The sequence below is a fragment of the Telmatherina bonti genome (genome assembly GCF_933228915.1).
Source record: "Telmatherina bonti genome assembly, chromosome: 2".
In the NCBI taxonomy this organism is placed as follows: Eukaryota; Metazoa; Chordata; class Actinopteri; order Atheriniformes; family Telmatherinidae; genus Telmatherina; species Telmatherina bonti.
In genome coordinates this window covers 37,778,092-37,804,194 of record NC_136620.1, presented here as the reverse complement: position 1 = coordinate 37,804,194, position 26,103 = coordinate 37,778,092, and the positions used below count along the sequence as shown (strand labels likewise).

Sequence of the window (26,103 nt, the reverse complement as noted above, 5' to 3'; positions counted from 1 at the left end):
GCTGAGGCCCGATCTGCTGCAATTTGCCAAGCCCATTACTCCCACAAATGTGATGGCTGCGAGCCCTGTGAGTGTGAAACAGTTGGTGGGATAAAGAGATAGAGAAGGAGAGAGAAACAGAGCAGGGTACCTCGCTGCTGCCGCTGTCTAGCCACACAGGCTGAGAGTGTGGGATGGTTTGCGCTAATGGCACCAATTATGCACCAGAGAGCACTGCTGATGGGCTGGTTTCAGAGCAAAAGTGCTTGGGGGAAAATAGCTTCAGAGAGAGGCCTTTGAGTCCAGAAACTGGCCCCAAAAAAAGGTTTTTGAGACAGCGCGGAGATGAGCCACTCGGGGATTTTTATTCCTCATAGCAGACTGTTTGCCACCCAGACATGTGGAGGTGTCTGCTAGGATCGCAGTCGCACAGGGATTTATGGATGTTATTTTCGGAGGGGCAATCCAAGTGAGACTCGGACCAACCAAATGTTCTCAATAAAACTGACTTTCCCTGGAAGTCTCAAAGGCTTTCTGTAGATTTGATTTGAAGTCTATAACCTAGAAAGTGGTGGGCGTCAGACTGAGTTGCCATGATACTCACACTCTCTCAGGTTGTAAATTTTCTACGATGGTGTGATGAAACTGTTGGATTGGAGAGGAAGCTTGTTTTTTTCAGCCCGAGGTGATTGTGCTCAGAGAGTGATGTTTCAGGAAAAATTGTTTATCTTCCCATTTATGTATCACAATTTTTGTCTGTAACATCTTTCATTGGTTATTCTGAGCAATTTAAATACATTTATTCAACTATAGTGACTGGTGGCTGAAAAAAACCTTCAGTTTTTATAATTTCACCAAGTGCTGCTCAGCTGGAGTTAATTTTTTTTGCACACTCCAGAATTCAACAACAAAGCAAAGCTTGTTAGATTAAAACAAAAGAATATAATAAGCTGTGATAGTAACGTAGAAATGAGACGGTCTTCATTCTTTCTTTCCAAAACAACGTAGGCTTGAACAGCTAAACCTTTGATGTGTGTGAAGTTTCTCGTTCCAACATCCTGCTTTTCCTCTGGTGTAATTTGTCTGTCTCTCATCGCTCATGTCCCACATACTTCCTTCCTCTCATCATCCTGTGCATCAGTCAGTAGAAATGTTTCACTCTGCCATCAGCGAAGCTCTGTCACTCGCATGCGGGTCTAACAAATGAAGCCGAGTTGGGTGGGAACGCCACGGCAGGGTCAGAGATGATCATCGCTGAAAGGCTCTCTGAGCAGGACAGCAGAGAGGCGAGCTGGATGAGAGATGCTGCTGGGTGAGGAAAATAACTAGTCAAACCAACACAGACTCTTCAGTCTGACTGGGATCAACACTGAATCTGTTCATGACCTTCAATTAACAATAAAATAATATTTACAGCACATTTATAACATAATGAGCAGCAAAAAAATAGAAATGAAAACAGATTTTTGTCTGAAAATTCTTCAAACATAATCATAATGATCATTTAGTTGAATTGATTGTATGTCAAATCATATATAATTAAAATGGCACTTTTCATACAAAAGAGTGCTTTACATAAGAAATAATAAAAAATCAGATTAGATTAGAATAACATCAGAATAAAATAAATCTACATGTTCCCAAGTATATAACCTAACTGAATAAAAGACAACTCATCATTCATAGTCTGTCACGCACTCATACATAAGATAAAATTTTATTTATAATCAATTAATCAATAAATAAATGTTTATTCATAAAGCACATTTCATACAATAAAATGCAGCACAAAGAGCTTTACATTAAAACTAAAAAGATAAACTAAATTACCCATCAGATTGAGAACCCATCAAACTCACATATACACGACATACAACTCACGCTTACACATGATCACACAGCAACACGCATGTATGTAAAATGATCTCTTAAGCAGTAATGTACCTTTCATGCAAAATGTAACAACAAAAGGTGCTTTACATAATAACAATTTAGCACAATAAAAACAAGTCTTCACACACAGCCAAGCAGAAAACCTTCCCATCTTTAAAACACACCTGATAATAGTCCAGGGATGCACACTGAGGTTTTATAGGGGTGGCCAGAGTCAGTCGCAAGGTGGCCAAGGTTATTTAGTCATCCATGCATAAAATAGATTCCAAGCCACCCAGGAGAAAATGTGAACATTATAGATTATAATGCATTAATCTGTGGCACTCAGAGCAACATCTCAATACCTAACCCTAATTCTACGCAGCCTAAATATGAAATTTACCTTTAGAGGCAGCAACTTTACTTGTATAAAAGTTATTTTTTGCTGTGGCTGAGACGTAATGCAGATTATGCAAATGCTATTGTGACAAGCCTAAAGGTTTCCCCTCCTGCTGTGTACAAATTAGCCCCGTGTTTTATTTCCTTACATTACATCCTCTCCACAACACAGTGAAGAAACAACAAAGTGGGTTCAATGAGAGGCTTCTTCAGGTTTGCTGTAAGTCTGAAAGATACAGAAGATCATTCCTGCCAGCAGCCAGCAGCCTCCAGCACAAGACGTCCTCTTGTTAATTATATACTACAATATTTAATTTTCCTTTGGGGATTAATAAAGTATTTTTCATTCATTTAATTTATTCATCTATATTAGGCTTTAACCACATAAATGTTTTTAAGAGGCATCTCTATTTCTTATTTTTCATGCTACCACACAGTAAGTACAGTATTCATGACGGTTGGTTTGTCATGATGCCGGTGTTTTCTTCCGACCACGACATGACAAGTTATCATTTAATCTAACACGTGACCATCATGTGGTCTGATGCTGGCATCATTTCATCAGTGAGGATATGTATTTGTATAAAAAAAAGACATCTTACTGCTTTTTTTCATTTCCAGTAGCATCAGATTTTATCACTGAACCATTACCATTAACCATTATTAACAATTATTTTCACGTATTGTTAGGAAAACGGGAGCTGTGCAGGACGTAACATTTACAGATAGATTTTACTGGTAACACTGGGCAAAATGAGCCTCCCAGAGGTTAAAGCTGGTAAACTGTCTACGTTCCAGAGGCTGCAGTGTGTGGTCAACATTTACTTTATTGCTCCCATAAAGTCAGGGGGTGGAGGGTCCTGCATGTTACCGCTGAGGTGTGGACCCCCATCTGCTTTTATCTGGGTGGTTGCTATGGCAACAATCTCTGTGGATATGGGTGTCTTACTTCTGGCGTGTCTGGATCTGAAATGTTCAGGCTGAAGTTAATGCAGCTAATGGCTAACCACACCAGTGTAGCATAGGTAACCTTAGTTGAGCTGCTGGGTGACGGAGCTACATGTATAGGGATGTTTGTAATTATAAAAGCAGCATCACCGGGAGTTTAGAAGTGGGCATACTCAATGCTGACTGAAAAAGAAGTGGGTATACTCCGTATACCCTGGACTACACCACTGTTTTTGTCTACATGAGGTTTGTGGGGGGGCAAATCTTTGTCTGTGTGTGAAATGAAGTGAAAATTATTAAAATGAGGTAAAGTGTATGAAACAAATTAGTGTGTTTTTAATATTTGGTTGTATATTTTGGTGTGTGACAACCTGTTTTATTTAAATATCTCGGGGTCTTGTTCACGAGTGAGGGAAGGATGGAGTGTGAGATCGACAGGCAAATTCGTCCAGCGTCTGCAGTACGGTCTGCGTGGGGAAAAGGAGCCGAGCCAGAAGGCAAAGCTCTCAATTTCTACCCTCATATGGTCATGAGCTGTGGGTCGTGACCGAAAGAACAAGATCTCGTATACAGGCGGCTGAAATGGGTTTCCTCCGCAGGGTGGCCGGGCTCTCCCTTAGAGATAGGAGGAGATCAGAGTAGAGCCGCTGCTCCTCCGCATCGAGAGGAACCAGTTGAGGTGGCTCGGGCATCTGGTCAGGATGCCTCCTGGACCTCCCTGGTGAGCTGTTCCAGCCACGTCCCTCTGGGAGGAGACCCCGGGGAAGACCCAGGACACGCTGGAGGGATTATATCTCTCAGTTGGGATCCCCTCAGCAGAGTTGGCACATGTAGCTGGGAGAGGGAAGTCTGGGTTTCCCTGCTTAGTCTGCTGCCCCCGCGACCCGACCCCGGATAAGCAGCGGAAAATGGATGGACACAAAGAAAGAAAACAGCTTTAATTAGGAAAAAAAAACTGGAGCATCTAATATTTTCTAAACGCTCCTTCATTTCCCATCAGGAATCATTTTTATGGCACGATAGATGCATTGGCAGAGAGGTCCATGTGAATGAAAAAATTATTTGGAAACAAATCTTCAAGAGCCACAGAGATTTCCTGGCAAGTGATATCCTCAATTTCCATTTTTCCATCCTGCCAGTCGTTGTCAGGATTCATAGCAAAGGACCAAAAATCAGTCAACAAACTCGTTTCAATGCATCAACATCCCAGAGGTGCTTTTTATGACCATTTATGGCTGAATGTGGGTATCAGGATGGTCCACCTGCTCACATTTTCACTGGTGTTCAGTGGAAAAAGCATTTAAAACTTCCTACATTTAATATTCCTCATTCAGAAAAATGCAACGAGGTCTTTAAGTGTTTATGTTTCTGGCTTCTGTACAAACACACTTAGTACGAATCCTTTATTCTATTTGATTTAAGATTAATTCTTGGCAAACTAAAACCTTAAATAAACAACCAATTGCTTCTCATGTTGTGGCATAAATTCTGTTAATAAACCTAAATATATTTTAGTTTTCTTTTGGATTATGCACGAAATGAAAATTAATTGAAAAGATTATTATCCTGGCCAGGTTCCCAGTTTAACTTTAGCTTTTACTAATAAGTTAAATATATTAATTACCTACTCAAACTGTTCAGTAAAGACTTCCATTCTTGCAGCTTGGTTGTGGTCCTTAAATCTGAAGGGAAAAATTCATCATTTCTTTATGTTGTCTATATTTTAAAGTCACAGGATGAATCAAAAACACTGAGTTCTTCCGGGGCTGAAACGTCCCAAAAGCATAAAAATGTACTCCATTAGATGTCTGGAGCTGTCAAAGCTCAAGCAGTGAATTTTCCCAGGCTGCCTTAAAGCTCCTTTTCTTGTCAACCATCAAAGATGTTGGACACATTTTTTAAATTGGTTTGGTTTAATGTGTCATCTCAGCATTTTCAGTTGTGTGTATGAAATGACAAGATTAGTACCTGGCACCTTCAGGAGATGTCAGCATGCCCGTCAGTCTGTACTGCCCGATCAATCATACATAGCAACCTGTCTTGATGACCAGTGCTTTTGGGAAGTGTTAGGACCCTTTCAGTTTCTGCAAACTTTGGGACATTTGGTTTAAAATGGTAAAAAAAAAAAAAAAAGAAGCTAAATAAAAGGGAAACATATACAGTATAAGCAGGATCATAAAGGCAATAAGCAAGATATTTCTTTCATTGTAAGTAATTAATCTTGCAGACCTCAACAAGTAAAGACAAACGAACAGAGAAGCACGTTGAATGCAGATGCTTCCACGAAGGTGGAAGCAGATGCTTTCAAAGAGAAAACAATTAACATGCAATCACACCCAGTGGCATGCTTCACAGAACTGAACAGACCCCGCTGATTGGGATTTTGTATCAAGATGATCGGGGGAAAAAATTTACAGGGTTCGCTGTCGAGGTGAACATGACAGGAGCTTGACTCACAGCTTGTTCCTGCTCTTAGATTTACAGGAAAGTCATTGGTAAATAGGGTCAGAGTGATGATGGTGCATGTTAAAAAGGCAGTGATGCTTGTGCATTAATGGGAAAAACAGAAAGGAGACTCCTCAGGTGACTGAAAACAGGATCTCTTCACAAATGACGTACATCTGCAGATAGCCTAATAATCACATATGGTTAAATGAGTCACGTTTTTATTACAATCCTGTTATGTAGGCAAGAGCTTGTGTGACACAGATGAAGACAAAGACGGAGATGAAAAGAACAAATGCCTGGCCTCCTACGGTGAGGAAATCTGGTGTAATGGAGGCATTTTCTTTGCATGGTTTGGCTCCATTTAATCCCTTATCCTTGGCTCAGGCAGGGATTTAGATCAATTTAATCATAATCACAATTAATAAGGACACATCTGTTAAATCACACATCCAGAAAAAACAAACAAACACTTCTTTCAAAGTATCAACATTTCATATGAAAAGAAGTATATTAAACTATGTATTTTATGTCTGGTTTAAAGCTCAGGGACGTGCTAGCTGCTTGCTTGTGTCCAGGACCAGTCGTCGTCTCCAGGAGGAGATTTAAACATGTCCCCACTCACCGGTCGCCCTGATTCTCCAAACTCTATATTTTGCAACTACTAACATTTGCTGTGTGGGCAGTAAAATCTGGAAGCTTAATGAGCCAAGCAGATGCCAAGCAATGATATTAAAATATATTAGCCCTTAAGGTTAATGCCAGCAATCTACTCTTCACCAACATTATAAAGAAGCTTTAGTTCTCGCAGAAAAGACAGGCTGTGTTCTTTTTAACCTTTAACCTGAAGAATATGATGTATTGATTTAAAATCTTGCATTGCGTGCTGAAGATTAGAAAGATCTTCTGTGAAGCTGGTCCTCGTGTCTGCCTCGTAACGTTTCAAAATCACACAATAGTCTAAATCTAAAGTATTCTGAGCCTGAGATCAGACGAAAGGGTCAGAATAAATGTGTTGTGGGTGATTAATCCAGCAATGAGACGGCTAATCTTCTCCAGATTTGAAAAAGGCCACACCTGAAGGTGCATGAAGGGTCACTGTAAAACCAAGTCAGGGAATATGTTGGAGGAATTAGCCGTGTTTCATCCCTCCAGTCGACTTGCACGGAAACAGGCGGCATGTGGCGGCACAAAACTTTACAGACAAGCTAGCGTTTCCTCTTCTCACCGAGCCATTGTTGTCAGAAGCTTTTAACGGTAATAATTGTGCCCCTGCACTGAGTTTTTACTGTTTAAGCGACTTGATGAAAAAGTCTCAGATGTTCCCAGTGCAGCAGGGAGAAAGACTGCTTTTGTGCGCCGAGTTGTTGGTTTGCTGAATTAAATTAAACTGTCTCCGCTGTCACAGAAGTGGGTAAAATTAGATTTGATGTCACCGTCTTATTGCACATTCAGCAAGAACAATGAAAGGTCTGAACAAAGGATATGTTGCTTTTAGCTGTGAAATTAGACGTGTACAAATCTACGGCTTTTTTTTTTTTCCACAGGCAAACTTTGTGAGAGTTTTATTTTTCTTGTGACAACTTGACGGAGGGAATCGGATCTTTTAAAGTGAGGGGAACAAACAGAGAAGCCTTTTCTATCTACATGATGAGAAATCAGAGGCAGCGATGGAGGTGAATCACAGAAATATGGAGAAGAAAGAGGGCAGATTGATGAAACATTAGTGGAAAGACGAGGAGTTATGTGGGAAGAATCACAAAGGCATTCTGATTCTGATGCAAGCGCCTGAATGCTTGAATTTCTGCTCTTTACATGTGGAAGTTTGGAACAAGTGTGGGCATAGTTAAACGGGGGAGGCCCTCAGAGGATTCACATAAAATTCAACTTTTCCTTCAGTCCTCACCAAGAAGCTGTGGGGGCGTTCGGCTGCTCAGAATCAGGGAATCGATGCTGTAGGCAGGCAGAGGGAAGGATCAGCGCTCAGAGGATGGGAGGACGCTCTGCTTTTGTATCACTCACAGAGCATTCTTGGCAGCTTGTCATCCTTTGTGACTGATAATGTGCCTCAACCCTGCAGCACCAGGAAAAGCTTCTCTTTACCTGCGTGGGTAGATTTTCATCCCCTCCTCTTCCTATTTCCGAGATAATTTTTGCCTTTCATTATTTTAGTGTATTCACGAAAAGAAGGAATAAGAGGAAGAGAAGAAAGTGCCAGACATTTGGAGGCTTCTTTGACGTTCAGCTGCAGACTGCTGCTGAATCCGCTACATTTCTTCACCAATCTCTCAGAATCTCTGTAAAGACACAGTTTTGTCAGCATGACTCTGCCACAGTGGGAGATAAATCTGAAAGACCACAAACAGAATCCACCCACATTTCTTGGAGTAATGGAGCTGTCAGTGGCTAAATCTGACCCCACAGTCAGCCCCCAGGGGCAATGATATGGTAGCCATTCCTCCTCAGGAGGGGGACAGCAACTGAATCTGATTATCACAGTAATCCTCGCTGGAATGAGGAAAAATAGAGGTCATTGTGTCACTGTAACCCCACAGAAGAGTGTTTATGTGCTTGTGTATGTGTGTACTCTATTTGAAGCTGTAGTGAGAATCCCTGCAGAGTGACTGGGAGGGATGCTGGTGGGATGCTGAAGTGATTGTTGATGCTCGGCTGGAGATGATGAAGCCTGCCTCAGGGCGATATGAGAAATATAAGCTCCTCATATTCCTGCAAACCAGTTCAATTCCGACTGGACAGAAACCCTGCCACGTTTTACAGGGTGGGAAGTTAGTGGTATCATGTAGGTTACTTCCTCTCTGGCTCGCATGCACATCCAAGACGTAATGAAACGTACCGTGGCCATCAAAGCGTGATGCACGGAGAGGCAATCCTGCATCCAATCTCAGCTCCAGTAGCCTGGATGCTCTCTGGAGGGGGGAGACATCCTTCCTCCCCCTGCCTCGCGCTTCTCTCCAGCTCTGAATCCACTTTGGCTCGGGACACCGGCGGCAGCGCTCCTTCCCTCCGCTTCACGCACCAACACGCACGCTCACACGCGCACGCATTTGCAAATGCATCTCACAGGATTGGAGAAATGTCCCTTCTGCCTGGTCTGCAACGTTGGTGAGAAGTCTTTATTTTCAGCTGTGTGCGCGCAGAAACACGCCAGCTGAGGTAAAGTGCCGCTGAGGACAGAAGACATGGGAGGAAAAAGCAGGAAATAAATCAACAATTTGTCCACGCAGCGACTGGAAGTGTGTCCGACACACTCAATGGTGAGTTTGCTTTTTACTTTATTTCTCTTCTGCTTTTTCTGAACTCATTTCAACACATTGCTCATCATGTTAAAGCTTTATTTTAAGTTTTAATATAAGAATATTTGGAATATTTCCATCTAATCTCAGCCAGTGTATTTTCAGAATGATGTTTTATTCATTATTATAACTACTAAAACCACTGAAATGATGTTTTTCATAGTTTTGGGTAAACTTTGAACATTTCTTATGTGAGTTTATATTTATTCCAGCCAAACAACCTGCGCCCTGCCTCTTTTCTTAGATTTTATTCCATACTCACAGAGAACATCCAACAATCAGAAACCCATAAATGCAACACTATGTTGACCGGATGAGATCCGATGAGCACTGACCTTTTTCTTCATGTCCCCTCTTCTCCCTCAGTGCCTTTTCCCTCTGTGTTTATGACTGTAGGGATCATGTAGGACAAGATTCATCATTTCTTCCTATCACAGGAGCTCCACTGTAACTCGGGGTCACATGCATCTTGTTCGCTGCACTGCTCCGTTCTGCCTTCTGCCTGTAGCTGCTGTTTGGTTAAGACAGAGAAAGAAAAAGGGAGAAAAATGGATTGATCGATGGAAACCAGAGTGGCAAAGACGAGCCGTAGGCTTCAGAGTCCCCCCTGGTGCTGCTACTGTTGCTCAGCCTTCTGTGGTTTCCCAGATTGATCATCAGCTTTTGCCAATAAACAGCCTCACTCAGAGGATCTGTGAACTCACTGAGGCGCCCTAATAGAAAAATCTTTGGCTCTGTCACATCCCTCAATCACCTGCATCCCAAATCCCTCAGTCCCACCCTCATCACTAACTTCTAACCTCATTTATTGCTTTTATTTTCCACAGAGGCAATTACCTTTCTCGCACCATGCTCCGACACTCTTGCTGCCGGCTGTGTTATCTCAGCAGCGGCGAATTTACAACTCAGACCTGCCCAAGGAACGTGCACCACACAGTGTAATCTTTGGTTGATCCCGTCCCTCAGGCTTTCATCCCTTGTAAGAACCGTTATTGTATGAGGGATACAAAAGCTGAGACCATGTGAAGCCTGCAGTCCCCTTCCAGCTGTTGACAGACTGTCTTTTATTTCTGCTGTGAGTCGTGGCGCAGGAGGAGTTATAAGCCAGGGAGGCAGGAGGACTTGCAAATCAAATTGCCTAAATCTATTGAAGCATCTGTCTTCATTCTCCAGAGGGCAGCAGGGTGTGGAGCAGAGGGGCTCTGGAAAGGAAAACAAAACCTGTCGCTGAGGAATTATATGATGTGCCATGGTCAGCCTCCTGTGCACTTCAAGTGCTGTATGCATGTCAGGACTGTCACAGATGGAAAGAAGCTTAAAGGTTCTTATTAGCTGCAGTCATTTTTACAGTTTTGTTTAGTTTTTACCTTGTTTTTTTTTTCCCCAGACGTGCTTCTGAGACAAGCAACAAACAGTACAGTTTCCTTGCTCCTGTCATCCTGTCTGTAAACACCAGTCCAAGAAAGTTTCTTCCCCTGATGGGTTCATTCTGCCTCGCTGTTTTTAGCCATATTCAAACAGAATGCCTCATGATGCCTGCTTGATTTCTTCTCCACTCACCCACAGAGTAAACGTCTTTGGTTTGGCGCTGTTTGTGATTAATGGAACATCAAAAGCTCAGTGTGATACATTCCTGAGGATATGAGCCTGCCAGGGACACATAAACATCATTAATGAAGAACTGGAGAGAGGCAGAGGCACAGAAAGAGGGCGAGGAAGCAAAAGGAAGGAAATCTTTATTTTTGTCAGTAATGTGATGTATATTCACCTGTGGTTTAAATGATGATTGCTTCTGCAAAGCTGTTTTGAGTGATGAAGAGAAAGTTGCACCCAGGGATCCTGTATGATTACCTACCATCCGTTTGGTGCACAGGGGAACGGATGGGTAGCAGCACCCTTTTTTTTTTCTAACTGCATTTGGAAAATCACATCTTTCTTTGCTTTCATGGCCAGTGGCAAAGAACTCAGAAACATACAAAGGAAACTTCTCAGCTCATGAAGACAGCTATATTTATCTGAGCATGTAGCTCTCTTCTGGGCTTAGAGGCTTAATTACCCGGCAGAGGGGGAAGCAAAAATGAAATGCAATTATGCAACAGTGTGCAGAGTATCCTGACAGTGGAGCTGCAGATAGGAACATCACTGTTACCATTCCCCAGTGAAGGTCAGACCTTTGCGTCATATTTCTTTGCAGAAAACTGGGGGATTCTGAAAGAAAAAAGAAAAAATCCTGAACCTTTAAACTGTTTATTCAAAGCATTTAAGCTACTTATGTCAGAAATGCTAAAAGGTGCCATCTGTTTTCTTTACTTGTGCAGATAAAACAGCTCTTAGGGGGAGATTTTTATTAAGAAATACCGCATATGTGCAATCGAGAAATAATTTGACATTTTGCTAAATGGTCTGCTTAGTTTTAACGCATAATTTTATGTTCTTTAGGATGTATTACACCAACCACTAAATCCTAATATGCTGTTTCATATTTCCTGCACTGATATCAGAGTCTCAGTCTCATCTTACTCTTTTTAAGCTTAAACTATCTGTTTTATTTAAAAGAACATGCTGTCAAGGTTTCCATACTGGAATGGAAAGGACAAGTTAATGGCATATGCTTAACCTTCTACTGGTCAAGTGCCTTTAAGCAACATTCCCAAGCTCCAGTGAGAGCTGCTCAGAAGACCGTCAGAAGGAACCTACAGGCATAATTGTGTGGAAGCTGCACATGCATTAAGCTGAATAAAGGCATCAAAATGAAATCTCATTTTGTGCGTCTCTCTCTGCCTCCCCGTCGGCCTCAGCGTGAAGGATGTAGAGCCAGGGGTCGGGGAAGGATGGAGTGCTCCTGGAAGACAGTGCTGCTGCTGGTTTGTGCATCCCTTGGGGTCCAATACACGGCCATCCGAACCCTGAGGGACTCGCTGTCTGGACCTTGTCAGGGATCCTACCGGTGCAGGAGCAGACATCACGGAGGTACATGTTTAACACAAATGAAGATCGTCCCAAATAGTGCACTGAATCTTAAAATGTGTGAAGCTGCTTGTGTATTCTTGTTGAAATCAACTCATCAAGATCCTTCTGAGTGAATAGCACCAACATGCACAGACAGATATATTATCAAGCTTCAATCAGGCGACGGCATCGTTGCTCTCACTGACAGAAAGTGGAACGTTAAATGAGGGAATTCCTTGTAAGTGGAGAGGATGGAGAAATGAAATATGCGTGATTCATTTTGCAATTATCCTCCAATTTATCTCCATTAATCCCCTCTCACAGTGCAGATGTAGCTTGCCAGAGACCGGCTCTGCGCACCGAAGTAACAACCCCTTTGCAATCAACTCCTCATCAGGAGTAATTACATGTTAGCAGTTTGTGCTATATTTAGGAATCCACCATTTCATAAACCCCGCTGGAAACCAACAGCAGATAAGAAACGTACTCATGCATGTTTACCCTCTAAATTATTTAGCTTTTATTGGCTTGACTCAGTAGTTCTCAGGGACTAAAGACATATACCGTATTTATCACTGTGGTTTGCTTTTATGAGCTGAAATGATTGGATAAGAGTGAAGCTCAGTCATGTGTTAGATAAAGAATGAATGGTTTGGTTTGGCCCTGGGGTCAGGGGGGGCGACACATCAGATTGGGAACGATTGTTTAAATGCAAACAGTCAAAGAGCACATGATGTGACACAAGCCACACATATGTTAGTGTTCAGTCTGATGCTGCAAGCCAGAAACAACAGGTATTCCATCCACGTACAAAAGTCTTCACCCTGGGAAGCGTTTTCTGAAAAGTCACTGCATACTGCATCTGCATGAGAATGAAAGGTGCAAACACATTGAGAATTTCCCATTCGGACATGGTCTGAGTCGGCTTGAACTCCTTTGTGTATCAAATTATTCAGTCGCCACTGATGCCACCAGTCTGACATCTAAATTTTGGTTGAAAATGGGTCATTCAACGGGACAGTTTGCAGAACATATCAATAAAAGCTGCAACAAAACAGCTGATAAAGAAGCAAATCATGCTTTTGTGTTGTTGTCCCAGTCAAAGCCCGGATCCGAATCCTGCAGCCGGACCGTGCATGTCTGTAAATAAATGAGTGAAATGAGGTAATATTGCACAAAAGAGTAGGTCACCACGGTAACGTCATACTTCCAAGTAGCAGGGATAACATGAAACAGAACAATTTGTAGTTATGTAACTTTTATAAGAAGCAGATATAAAATAAGTAATAATGCTCTTTGTTTTCTTACCTGGAGACTCCAGATGGGCAGCCTTGTGCGACGACAACTGGATGGAGTTACCTCGGAAACACATCCTGCTGTTCGCCACCACACGGAGTGGCTCGTCCTTCACTGGGCAGCTTCTTAACCAACATCCTGGGATCTTCTATGTGTTCGAGCCTCTCTACCACGTCCAGCAGGCTTTTACCAACTCCAGCAGCAGGCTGCGCCGTACCTTGGACCGACGGGCCCTGCTGGGAGCGTACAGAGACCTCCTCCTCAATCTGTACACTTGTGATCTTCACTTCATGGAAAATTACATCCGCCCTGAGCCCCAGGACCACATCACAAGCTCCTTTTTCCGACGGAGCTCCAGCCATGCTCTGTGTTCTCCTCCCGTGTGCTTGGAAGGGGCGGATGCCACAGCCTCGGATCTGCCGGATGAAACCTGGTGCCCTAAGAAGTGTGGCGTGCTGAACCTCACTTTAGCCTCGATGTCATGTCTATCGAAAAGACATGTTGCCATAAAGACCGTGCGGATTCCTGAGGTAGGAGACCTGCGCACTCTGACCGAAGATCCACGGCTGGACCTGAAGATCATCCATCTGGTGAGGGACCCCAGAGCCATCCTGGCCTCACGCATGATGGCCTTTTCTGATCAGTTTCGTGCTTGGAAAATATGGAATGCGACCGGGCGGCAGCCTCGATTTGTGGATCTGTCGCAGATCACCAGCACCTGTAAGGACATGACGGCTTCTGCAGAAACAGGCCTGCAGAAACCAGCATGGCTGCGTGGACGCTACTTGCTGGTGCGGTATGAAGACTTGGCTTTCAACCCAGTTGCCAAAACAGACGAGATCTACAAGTTTGTGGGTGTGGAGATGGAGGACAGGGTGAGGACGTGGATTGCAAAGAACACCTACAGTAACGTGTCTGCTCCCTCTGAGTGGAATTACCGATATTCCACCACCAGAAACTCCAGAGCAACAGCAGAGAACTGGAGGCTTCGTCTTGGCTTTGACATTGTGAGAACGGTTCAGAGTCTGTGTAATGAAACTCTGGCTCTGCTCGGATACAAGCAGGTTCACTCTGCAGCTGAACTCCGAAACTTGTCGCATACTTTAGTGGAGCGCAGGACATTTCAGCCTGTCACATGATGCTTTTATTCATGCTTTAAAGAGAAAAGAGTAACTTATTTATTTATGCATAAATGTTGAGCCACTGAGTTGAGTGAATATAACTTATGCTGATTTTGAATATCGGAGTAGTTTCATGTCTGTGGTTGATTTTGTTTAATATTAAAGCATCATGTGATGCAAAGAAACATTCAGATACATTAATATAAACTGAGTCCAAGTTATGACTGAATAAACAGAGTAACAGATTATTCTTCTAAATATGTCATTTGATTGAAGGTCAAAATCAGGCCCAAGAAAACGTCATAAGGCAAGTTACCTTACACGACACATTTCATGTACACAACAATTCAAAGTGCTTTAAAACACAAAAGCATAACAGATGTTGTGAATCCTGGTAACTCCACAAGTCGTGGTCACTCACACAGATTTGCACAGATAGCTGTCGATCGCAACAAAATAAGTTCGGTCAACTCAGATTTCCAAGTTTGAATGAAACCTTTTTCCAGACCTAAAATGTTTAAATCATGCTCAGCATGTGAGTGATGGATCATCAGATTTATTTTCTCATTCTAAACTATTAGAAAAACAACAAATTTATTTCAAGTATCCGACAAAATTTCCTCTTTATTTCAAGCAAAAACTCCTCCGACAGAATTACAATGATTAAATAAAACTTCTTTTCCAAACAGAGAAATAAAATATAAACTTTTGTGGGATTCATTTATTCTGTTTTGCTATTATCTGAATAATGGCTCCTCCCAGTTCCACCAGTTAAACTGTTACCTGACCAAAAGACCTGCCTGATCTGGACAGGGGTTTCTTTCATGATCCCACATGAAGGCTTCTATCTTATTAGATCCAAATGCCTTGAACTCTTCCAACCAAGAGCACAGACTAGTATAAACATGTGCAGTGGTCTGAATCAGGTTCATATTTGACAATTCATTCAATGTTTTCTTTTTTGAAAATTATTTTTCAAATGATAGCAAGAAAGTTTCTACCATTCACTAAAAGCTGCATTTCTATGTTAGCTGACAATATTTGTGTTGTAGGAAAATGATAATCCAGAGATGAGGGAAGTTTTTCCAAAACAGATGAAAAGCACTTGTACAAGGAGAGCGTCTCGCAGATCTGAGAATATTTGGAGATTTTGAGGCACAAAGACAAATGAAAAGATGTTTTCTGCACCATGAGCAGGAACCTGAAACCTTTACACTGCCTGGTATGCACAGATAAAACTAGCCCACCTCCACTCTCACTCCTTTTCCACAAGAGCCTGTCGTATCTAGCAGGTGTAATGTCTTCGTATAGCCCAGTGTCTCCCACTAAAACCAAACAGTTCCCAATCCAGGGTTGAATTCCTCAGCTCAGCACTTGTACCTAAAAATACAGTATAAACAAAGCATGAAATTAATAATGAATAGAATGACAAATAATGATTTATAAAGAGAATAAATGAAGTGAATAATAAATAGTGAATAATGAATAATAGATTTCTTAGCTTAGCTCTCCTAAAGGCTCTTCTACACCAAACTAACATCAGGAAGCAGAGGTGCAAAATGCACTCTGATGTCTTATCACATTGCAAAGCTGATATCCATTCCTAAAGGACTGAATAATAATCTACATATGTGTAAAAGAACATAACTGTGTGTTCTACACAAGTCTCGCTGCTATATGTGCACCGATTTACCGACATGAAGGAGAACAAATGAGGATTTAAGACTGCAGCTAAATTACTGAGGGGTTAGTGTTAGTTTACATGTTCACATAAAGCCAAACCATTTTTAGCTTCTTATTATGCTCAGTATATCTCAGTTCTGCATGTTTTAATATGCTTAAACATAAAAAACCTGAATGTTTATTTAAGGTATGTTTGTTTTGTCAAGCATTTACATTCAGCACTGAAAAGACGGGACTGATTCTCACATCTGCAGGAACTGCTGAAGGATAAAGCATCTGTTAGCCTGGAGAGCCAAATGTTTTATCTTTCCCTTCTTTAACAGAGTTTCTTCACTTCTTTTCATGATTCCACAGCTTCTTTTCTAGGCGTAAATGTGAAAGTGAGACAGCCAGTAAAAGTCATTTCAGTTCATGATGACTTTAGTTGTTGGTTTCATTCACAGGAACAAGATTTTCTGCTTTAAAAGTCTGGACTGGAGCTGGTTTGGACTGAAAAACTGAAACTGGCTTTAAGATCCACATTAGGACCAGAGCTGCCATGTTTACACACACACACACACACACACACACACACACACACACACACACACACACACATACACCGTTGTGAAACTCCTGATCTCAGAAGTGCGTCTGAATCCTCAAACATTTTTAGGTTTTTGTACAAGTTTAGATTCGATAAACTGGATTTGTTCCACAGATCTTTGATGAAAACCAGTCATGAGTCTTAAACAGTATTAACACATGTGTCTCTTCTTTCATTGTACAGCAAAACAGTGACCCATTATGGTAAAATGTTATTGTTTTCTCAGTATTTAGTTAAATTATTTCTGTTTTATTATTTTTAGCTGGGAAAGTGCACTTTATTAATTAGTCCTGTTAAATGTACCAGAATAAGACAAAATATTGTATTTATTTCAATCTGGTGTGGACAGGTGTTTGTATTGATTTTAAAACAAAATATAATAAAATTGACTTCAGACATAATTTCAGAGTTAATCTTTTAAAATAAGACAATGATAGAAGAAGGCATTATAAAACTAATGGAGGGAACAAAACAGAGTAGTAACTAAGTTTTACTTTCAGAGTGTGTCAGTGTGTTTAAATGTCACATAAACTTTGTGGGTCCAGTCTCCCACTTTGCACTTTATTTCAAGGATCTCAGAAATATGCAAATTTATTTGTTGTGTGTTTAATATAAATATTGCAGCTAAGTGTAATTGTAAAAATATTATGTGCATCTTTGTCCCTGTAATTCAACCATTAATATTTTTAAGACTTTTAAGAATAAATATTTATCATGGTAAGGAAATCACTTGTATGATGTGTTTAATTTAATTAGCAGAGTGATAATACCAGAAATTCAGAGCAGACCACATAGGATCGTGCAGGTTTGTGGTTTTTATCTTGTCATCTGCTTTGGATTTAAACGGCCGTTCAGTCTAATATCAGCGCTTCCTACGTGTAACTTTGAACCAAACAGGAATAAAATCCACATCGTTATTTGAGCCTCTGCCTGTAGAGCGGAGCTGTCAGAGACAAGGCAGCTCCAGGCATCATTTGCTACTGGTCTTTGTGTCTAAACAGATGAAGGATGTGTGCCATCCAGGCTGCAGCCTGTTTATTTCCACGTGGAGCTGCTCGCTCGAGATAAACGCTGGGAGTGGTTTCTGAGGAAGAAGTCATTGCATGAATCACAGACAAACCACTTATTGACTGTGATTTTCTTGCCTTTTATATGTGAACATTGCATTTAAAAGCAGTGTCCAGGCTCCTATAGAGGCTGCGGTTCTGTCCTGCTGGTAGCTGGGTGCTCGCTTGCTTATGATGCTGATAGAAACCGCGGGAGAGTGATGGAAAGTGTACAGTCTGACGAGTCATGCTGTTCTTTGAGTACTATTAAATCGTAGTTGGAATTGTCCGTTTAATAATGTATTTTTAGACATAAAGTCATCCCATCTTTCATGTAGATTTCCTATAGCTGCTGACACTGGGGATATCTTAGCTCAGGACAAAGAATTGATCTACTGATCCAGCTGAGGGGAAACGGGATTTAAGATGCATGGAGAAAAGAGCGGCCGCCTTTCTTTGAACTTAATCTGCGAGGCTACACAAACCCGCCATAAAGCAAAGCTTTATGACACCCAGGGAGATGTGCTTCATCGCGTTTTCCTTCCCCAAACTGATGCACAAAGCTGCAAGTGACCTGAGTCAGCCGTCAGCTAATTACCCATTTCTTCAGCATTCAATACAGAAAACCCCAAACTGTGCTGACATATTCAGGTCCAACCCTCGAAACAAACACAATCACAATCAGAATGCTTTTTATTGTCATTGCATTTATCACATACAATGATATTATATAATCTAACCTACAAAGAACTGAGTATTCCCCCTTAACACTGCTCCTCCTTAACCCCCCCAAAAAATTTTTAAAAAAAACAATAACAAACAACAAAAGCAACAAAATAGAGAATAACAGCAAAAAAAAAAAAAAAATCCATTTTAAAATTGTGGTAATTGCAAAAATTGACATAGCTGACAGCAAGATGGGGTAAAATCTGAGGGCAAAATAGTGCTGTTAAAGTATTCTCACCGCTGGTTGTGATGAATTGTATGGACGGGCTTGGGGTGGGAGGGGGAGGGTTGGGGGGGCTTCAAGGAGAAGGAGTTTAGCATTCTGGCTGCTGCCGGGTAGAAACTGTTTGAGAGTCCGGCTGTGTGTGTTTTATGTGACTTATCCTGTTTACCAGAAGGCAGCAGAGTAAACAGGTGGTGAAGTGGGTGGGAGGCATCTTTCACAATAGATGAAGCTCTGCTGCAACTTCTGGAGCGGTGGACGTCGTCTGGGGGAGGGGGGCAGAGGGAGGCAGATGATCATCCGAGCAGTTTTTCTTGCTTTCTGAGGAGCAGCTCTGTTGGCTGCAGAAGAGTTTCCAAAGCAAGAGAAAGCTTTCCGTCGAGCAACAGCAGCAGATGTGGAGACGGATGGACTTTCTTCCCAGACCAGTAAGGATCCTCACTGATGTTCATCCCCAGAAACCTTGAACTGGGCCCCCTCTTTACTCCAATGCCCCCAGTCTCAAGTGGCCTGAGCTTCTCCTTTTTTGTCCGAAAAATCCTCTTTGGTCTTTTTGATGTTTATGAAGAGGTTGCCATGACAACAACATTCAGATAGTTAATGCACCTCATCTCTATAAACAACCAGAAGTAGTGTTGTCTCAAGGTGTGTGAGCAGGCTTTAGACCCTCCCATACTGAGGGTCGTCGTCGCCGAGGTGTGGGGACGGAGTCTCACAGTGGGCTGGTGTTCACTGGGAAAATCCGGGATCGATCTCGCAACGATACTTACAACCCTTTCACCTCCAGGCAGGTCAGTATTAATGACATTGTCTGTTGATCTGCTGGACTTACATGTGTGTTGATGATGGGGGGTGGGGGGTCAAGAAAGAGGGGCAGAGGTCATTTAAGGATCCCCAGGACCAGTCTTAAAGCATTTGGAGACCTCAGATGGAAGGACGACTGGCCTGTAGATGTTGAGAGAGGTGATGTTCGTCTGTTTGGGCATTGGGGTGATAGTGGTGGTCTTATAGTAGGCTGGGACAGTGATGTTGGCAAGGAACAGACTGGTGAGCACAGCATCCTGCCAGGATCTCACCAGGGCCAGCTGCCTTACCAGCCTGAACAGCTCTCAGGGTTCGCAAAGCTTCCCCTGCTGAAGGACGATAGGCTGGTCAGCAGGGTCCCATTTGGGAAGGGTCTCACCTGCTACTTTCTCTTCAATATCACAAAAAGTAATTCAGCTCCTCTGCCAGCGACGTGTTAGCAGCAGTTAGAGCCCTGAAACATCAAGTAAAATACCAAAACAGTCTCTGATGCAGGAAGTTCCCTATCCTCACGTGTTACACTTTACATGTCACTAATATACATGTCACTAATATACATGTCACTAATATACATGTCACTAATACACATGTCACTAATATACATGTCACTAATATACATGTCACTAATATACATGTCACTAATACACATGTCACTAATATACATGTCACTAATACACATGTCACTAATACACATGTCACTAATATACATGTCACTAATATACATGTCACTAATACACATGTCACTAATATACATGTCACTAATACACATGTCACTAATATACATGTCACTAATATACATGTCACTAATACACATGTCACTAATATACATGTCACTAATACACATGTCACTAATATACATGTCACTAATACACATGTCACTAATATACATGTCACTAATACACATGTCACTAATATACATGTCACTAATACACATGTCACTAATACACATGTCACTAATATACATGTCACTAATACACATGTCACTAATATACATGTCACTAATACACATGTCACTAATATACATGTCACTAATATACATGTCACTAATACACATGTCACTAATACACATGTCACTAATATACATGTCACTAATACACATGTCACTAATACACATGTCACTAATATACATGTCACCAATACACATATCACTAATACACATGTCACTAATATACATGTCACTAATATACATGTCACTAATACACATGTCACTAATATACATGTCACTAATATACATGTCACTAATACACATATCACTAATACACATGTCACTAATATACATGTCACTAATATACATGTCACTAATACACATGTCACTAATATACATGTCACTAATATACATGTCACTAATATACATGTCACTAATATACATGTCACTAATACACATATCACTAATACACATGTCACTAATATACATGTCACTAATATACATGTCACTAATACACATGTCACTAATATACATGTCACTAATACACATGTCACTAATACACATGTCACTAATATACATGTCACTAATATACATGTCACTAATACACATGTCACTAATATACATGTCACTAATATACATGTCACTAATATACATGTCACTAATACACATGTCACTAATACACATGTCACTAATATACATGTCACTAATACACATGTCACTAATACACATGTCACTAATATACATGTCACTGATATACATGTCACTAATATACATGTCACTAATACACATGTCACTAATATACATGTCACTAATACACATGTCACTAATACACATGTCACTAATATACATGTCACTAATACACATGTCACTAATACACATGTCACTAATATACATGTCACTAATATACATGTCACTAATACACATGTCACTAATATACATGTCACTAATATAAATGTCACTAATATACATGTCACTAATACACATGTCACTAATATACATGTCACTAATACACATGTCACTAATATACATGTCACTAATACACATGTCACTAATATACATGTCACTAATACACATGTCACTAATATACATGTCACTAATATACATGTCACTAATACACATGTCACTAATATACATGTCACTAATACACATGTCACTAATATACATGTCACTAATACACATGTCACTAATATACATGTCACTAATATACATGTCACTAATACACATGTCACTAATATACATGTCACTAATACACATGTCACTAATACACATGTCACTAATATACATGTCACTAATATACATGTCACTAATACACATGTCACTAATATACATGTCACTAATACACATGTCACTAATATACATGTCACTAATACACATGTCACTAATATACATGTCACTAATACACATGTCACTAATATACATGTCACTAATATACATGTCACTAATACACATGTCACTAATACACATGTCACTAATACACATGTCACTAATATACATGTCACTAATATACATGTCACTAATATACATGTCACTAATATACATGTCACTAATATACATGTCACTAATACACATGTCACTAATATACATGTCACTAATACACATGTCACTAATATACATGTCACTAATATACATGTCACTAATATACATGTCACTAATACACATGTCACTAATGTACATGTCACTAATATACATGTCACTAATACACATGTCACTAATATACATGTCACTAATATACATGTCACTAATATACATGTCACTAATACACATGTCACTAATATACATGTCACTAATACACATGTCACTAATATACATGTCACTAATATACATGTCACTAATATACATGTCACTAATACACATGTCACTAATACACATGTCACTAATATACATGTCACTAATATACATGTCACTAATACACATGTCACTAATATACATGTCACTAATACACATGTCACTAATATACATGTCACTAATATACATGTCACTAATATACATGTCACTAATACACATGTCACTAATGTACATGTCACTAATATACATGTCACTAATACACATGTCACTAATATACATGTCACTAATATACATGTCACTAATATACATGTCACTAATACACATGTCACTAATATACATGTCACTAATACACATGTCACTAATATACATGTCACTAATACACATGTCACTAATACACATGTCACTAATATACATGTCACTAATATACATGTCACTAATATACATGTCACTAATACACATATCACTAATACACATGTCACTAATATACATGTCACTAATATACATGTCACTAATACACATGTCACTAATATACATGTCACTAATATACATGTCACTAATATACATGTCACTAATACACATGTCACTAATATACATGTCACTAATATACATGTCACTAATACACATATCACTAATACACATGTCACTAATATACATGTCACTAATACACATGTCACTAATACACATGTCACTAATATACATGTCACTAATATACATGTCACTAATACACATGTCACTAATATACATGTCACTAATACACATGTCACTAATACACATGTCACTAATACACATGTCACTAATACACATGTCACTAATATACATGTCACTAATATACATGTCACTAATACACATGTCACTAATATACATGTCACTAATATACATGTCACTAATACACATGTCACTAATACACATATCACTAATACACATGTCACTAATACACATGTCACTAATATACATGTCACTAATACACATGTCACTAATACACATGTCACTAATATACATGTCACTAATACACATGTCACTAATATACATGTCACTAATATACATGTCACTAATACACATGTCACTAATACACATGTCACTAATATACATGTCACTAATACACATGTCACTAATACACATGTCACTAATACACATGTCACTAATATACATGTCACTAATATACATGTCACTAATATACATGTCACTAATACACATGTCACTAATATACATGTCACTAATACACATGTCACTAATATACATGTCACTAATATACATGTCACTAATATACATGTCACTAATATACATGTCACTAATATACATGTCACTAATACACATGTCACTAATATACATGTCACTAATATACATGTCACTAATATACATGTCACTAATACACATGTCACTAATATACATGTCACTAATACACATATCACTAATATACATGTCACTAATATACATGTCACTAATATACATGTCACTAATACACATGTCACTAATATACATGTCACTAATACACATGTCACTAATACACATGTCACTAATATACATGTCACTAATACACATGTCACTAATATACATGTCACTAATACACATGTCACTAATACACATGTCACTAATATACATGTCACTAATATACATGTCACTAATATACATGTCACTAATACACATATCACTAATACACATGTCACTAATATACATGTCACTAATATACATGTCACTAATACACATGTCACTAATATACATGTCACTAATACACATGTCACTAATATACATGTCACTAATATACATGTCACTAATACACATGTCACTAATGTACATGTCACTAATATACATGTCACTAATACACATGTCACTAATATACATGTCACTAATATACATGTCACTAATATACATGTCACTAATACACATGTCACTAATATACATGTCACTAATACACATGTCACTAATATACATGTCACTAATACACATGTCACTAATACACATGTCACTAATACACATGTCACTAATATACATGTCACTAATATACATGTCACTAATATACATGTCACTAATACACATATCACTAATACACATGTCACTAATATACATGTCACTAATATACATGTCACTAATACACATGTCACTAATATACATGTCACTAATATACATGTCACTAATACACATGTCACTAATATACATGTCACTAATATACATGTCACTAATACACATATCACTAATACACATGTCACTAATATACATGTCACTAATACACATGTCACTAATATACATGTCACTAATATACATGTCACTAATACACATGTCACTAATATACATGTCACTAATACACATGTCACTAATACACATGTCACTAATATACATGTCACTAATATACATGTCACTAATACACATGTCACTAATACACATGTCACTAATATACATGTCACTAATACACATGTCACTAATACACATGTCACTAATATACATGTCACTAATATACATGTCACTAATACACATGTCACTAATATACATGTCACTAATATACATGTCACTAATACACATGTCACTAATACACATATCACTAATACACATGTCACTAATACACATGTCACTAATATACATGTCACTAATACACATGTCACTAATATACATGTCACTAATACACATGTCACTAATATACATGTCACTAATACACATGTCACTAATATACATGTCACTAATATACATGTCACTAATACACATGTCACTAATACACATGTCACTAATATACATGTCACTAATACACATGTCACTAATACAAATGTCACTAATACACATGTCACTAATATACATGTCACTAATATACATGTCACTAATATACATGTCACTAATACACATGTCACTAATATACATGTCACTAATATACATGTCACTAATATACATGTCACTAATATACATGTCACTAATACACATGTCACTAATATACATGTCACTAATATACATGTCACTAATATACATGTCACTAATACACATGTCACTAATATACATGTCACTAATACACATATCACTAATATACATGTCACTAATATACATGTCACTAATATACATGTCACTAATACACATGTCACTAATATACATGTCACTAATACACATGTCACTAATACACATGTCACTAATATACATGTCACTAATACACATGTCACTAATATACATGTCACTAATACACATGTCACTAATACACATGTCACTAATATACATGTCACTAATACACATGTCACTAATATACATGTCACTAATACACATGTCACTAATATACATGTCACTAATATACATGTCACTAATACACATGTCACTAATACACATGTCACTAATACACATGTCACTAATACACATGTCACTAATATACATGTCACTAATACACATGTCACGTCACTCGTTACACTGAGCTCTTAACTAGTTACCTCTTTTCATTGTTCATCTGCTCAGTGCTGATGGAAAGGGTCAGCTTTTTTTTATTGTAAGAAGTAAAAAGCAAAGATAAAAGTATTAAAATCCGGCAGATAAAAGCAAAAGGTTTTTTGAAAAATAAGCATTCAAGCTACTGGACGTCTTGCCTCCATAAGGTTTCAGGCTCGGATTGTGCATCACATTTCATTATATTTCTTTTTTCTGATTCTACAGGTTGTTCTGCTGCCCAGAGCCAAGCAAACAGCAAGCGACAACCAAACATCTGACATGGAGAGAAGGTGCTGTCAAAGGGAAACCAGTCCTGAAAGGTTCTGTAGAGGTGACACAAGGGAGAGATTTTCTACCCAGTTCCCCTCACAGACCCACCGTCTGGAAAATAATCAAGTGAAAATCTGCTAATTTATTTGGAGTGTGATGGTGAGATTTGTTGCTTGTTATTGTTTTCTTATAACCTGAACGCTTGATATGATAAATGTGTTTAAATCGTGGTGTTATTGAAACAAAATAAAAACAGCCAGAGCTTCATTTGCCATTCAAGACGTGCTGTAAACAAAACACAACATACTTTTTGCATCATGTCCTCCCTCCACTGCTCCGTAGACA

At 39.4% G+C, this 26,103-nt stretch overlaps 1 protein-coding gene across 1 annotated transcript; it reads left to right on the top strand.

The window, feature by feature from the left end:
* Nucleotides 1–11,743: 11,743 nt before the first annotated feature.
* Nucleotides 11,744–14,341, top strand: LOC306761849 (carbohydrate sulfotransferase 1; the record flags this gene model as incomplete). Its single annotated transcript, XM_079248163.1, has 2 exons — nt 11,744–11,927; nt 13,221–14,341. The coding sequence occupies exons 1-2, from the start codon at nt 11,789–11,791 to the stop codon at nt 14,339–14,341; spliced, it is 1,260 nt and encodes a 419-aa protein (XP_079104289.1). The 5' UTR covers nt 11,744–11,788.
* Nucleotides 14,342–26,103: the final 11,762 nt, after the last annotated feature.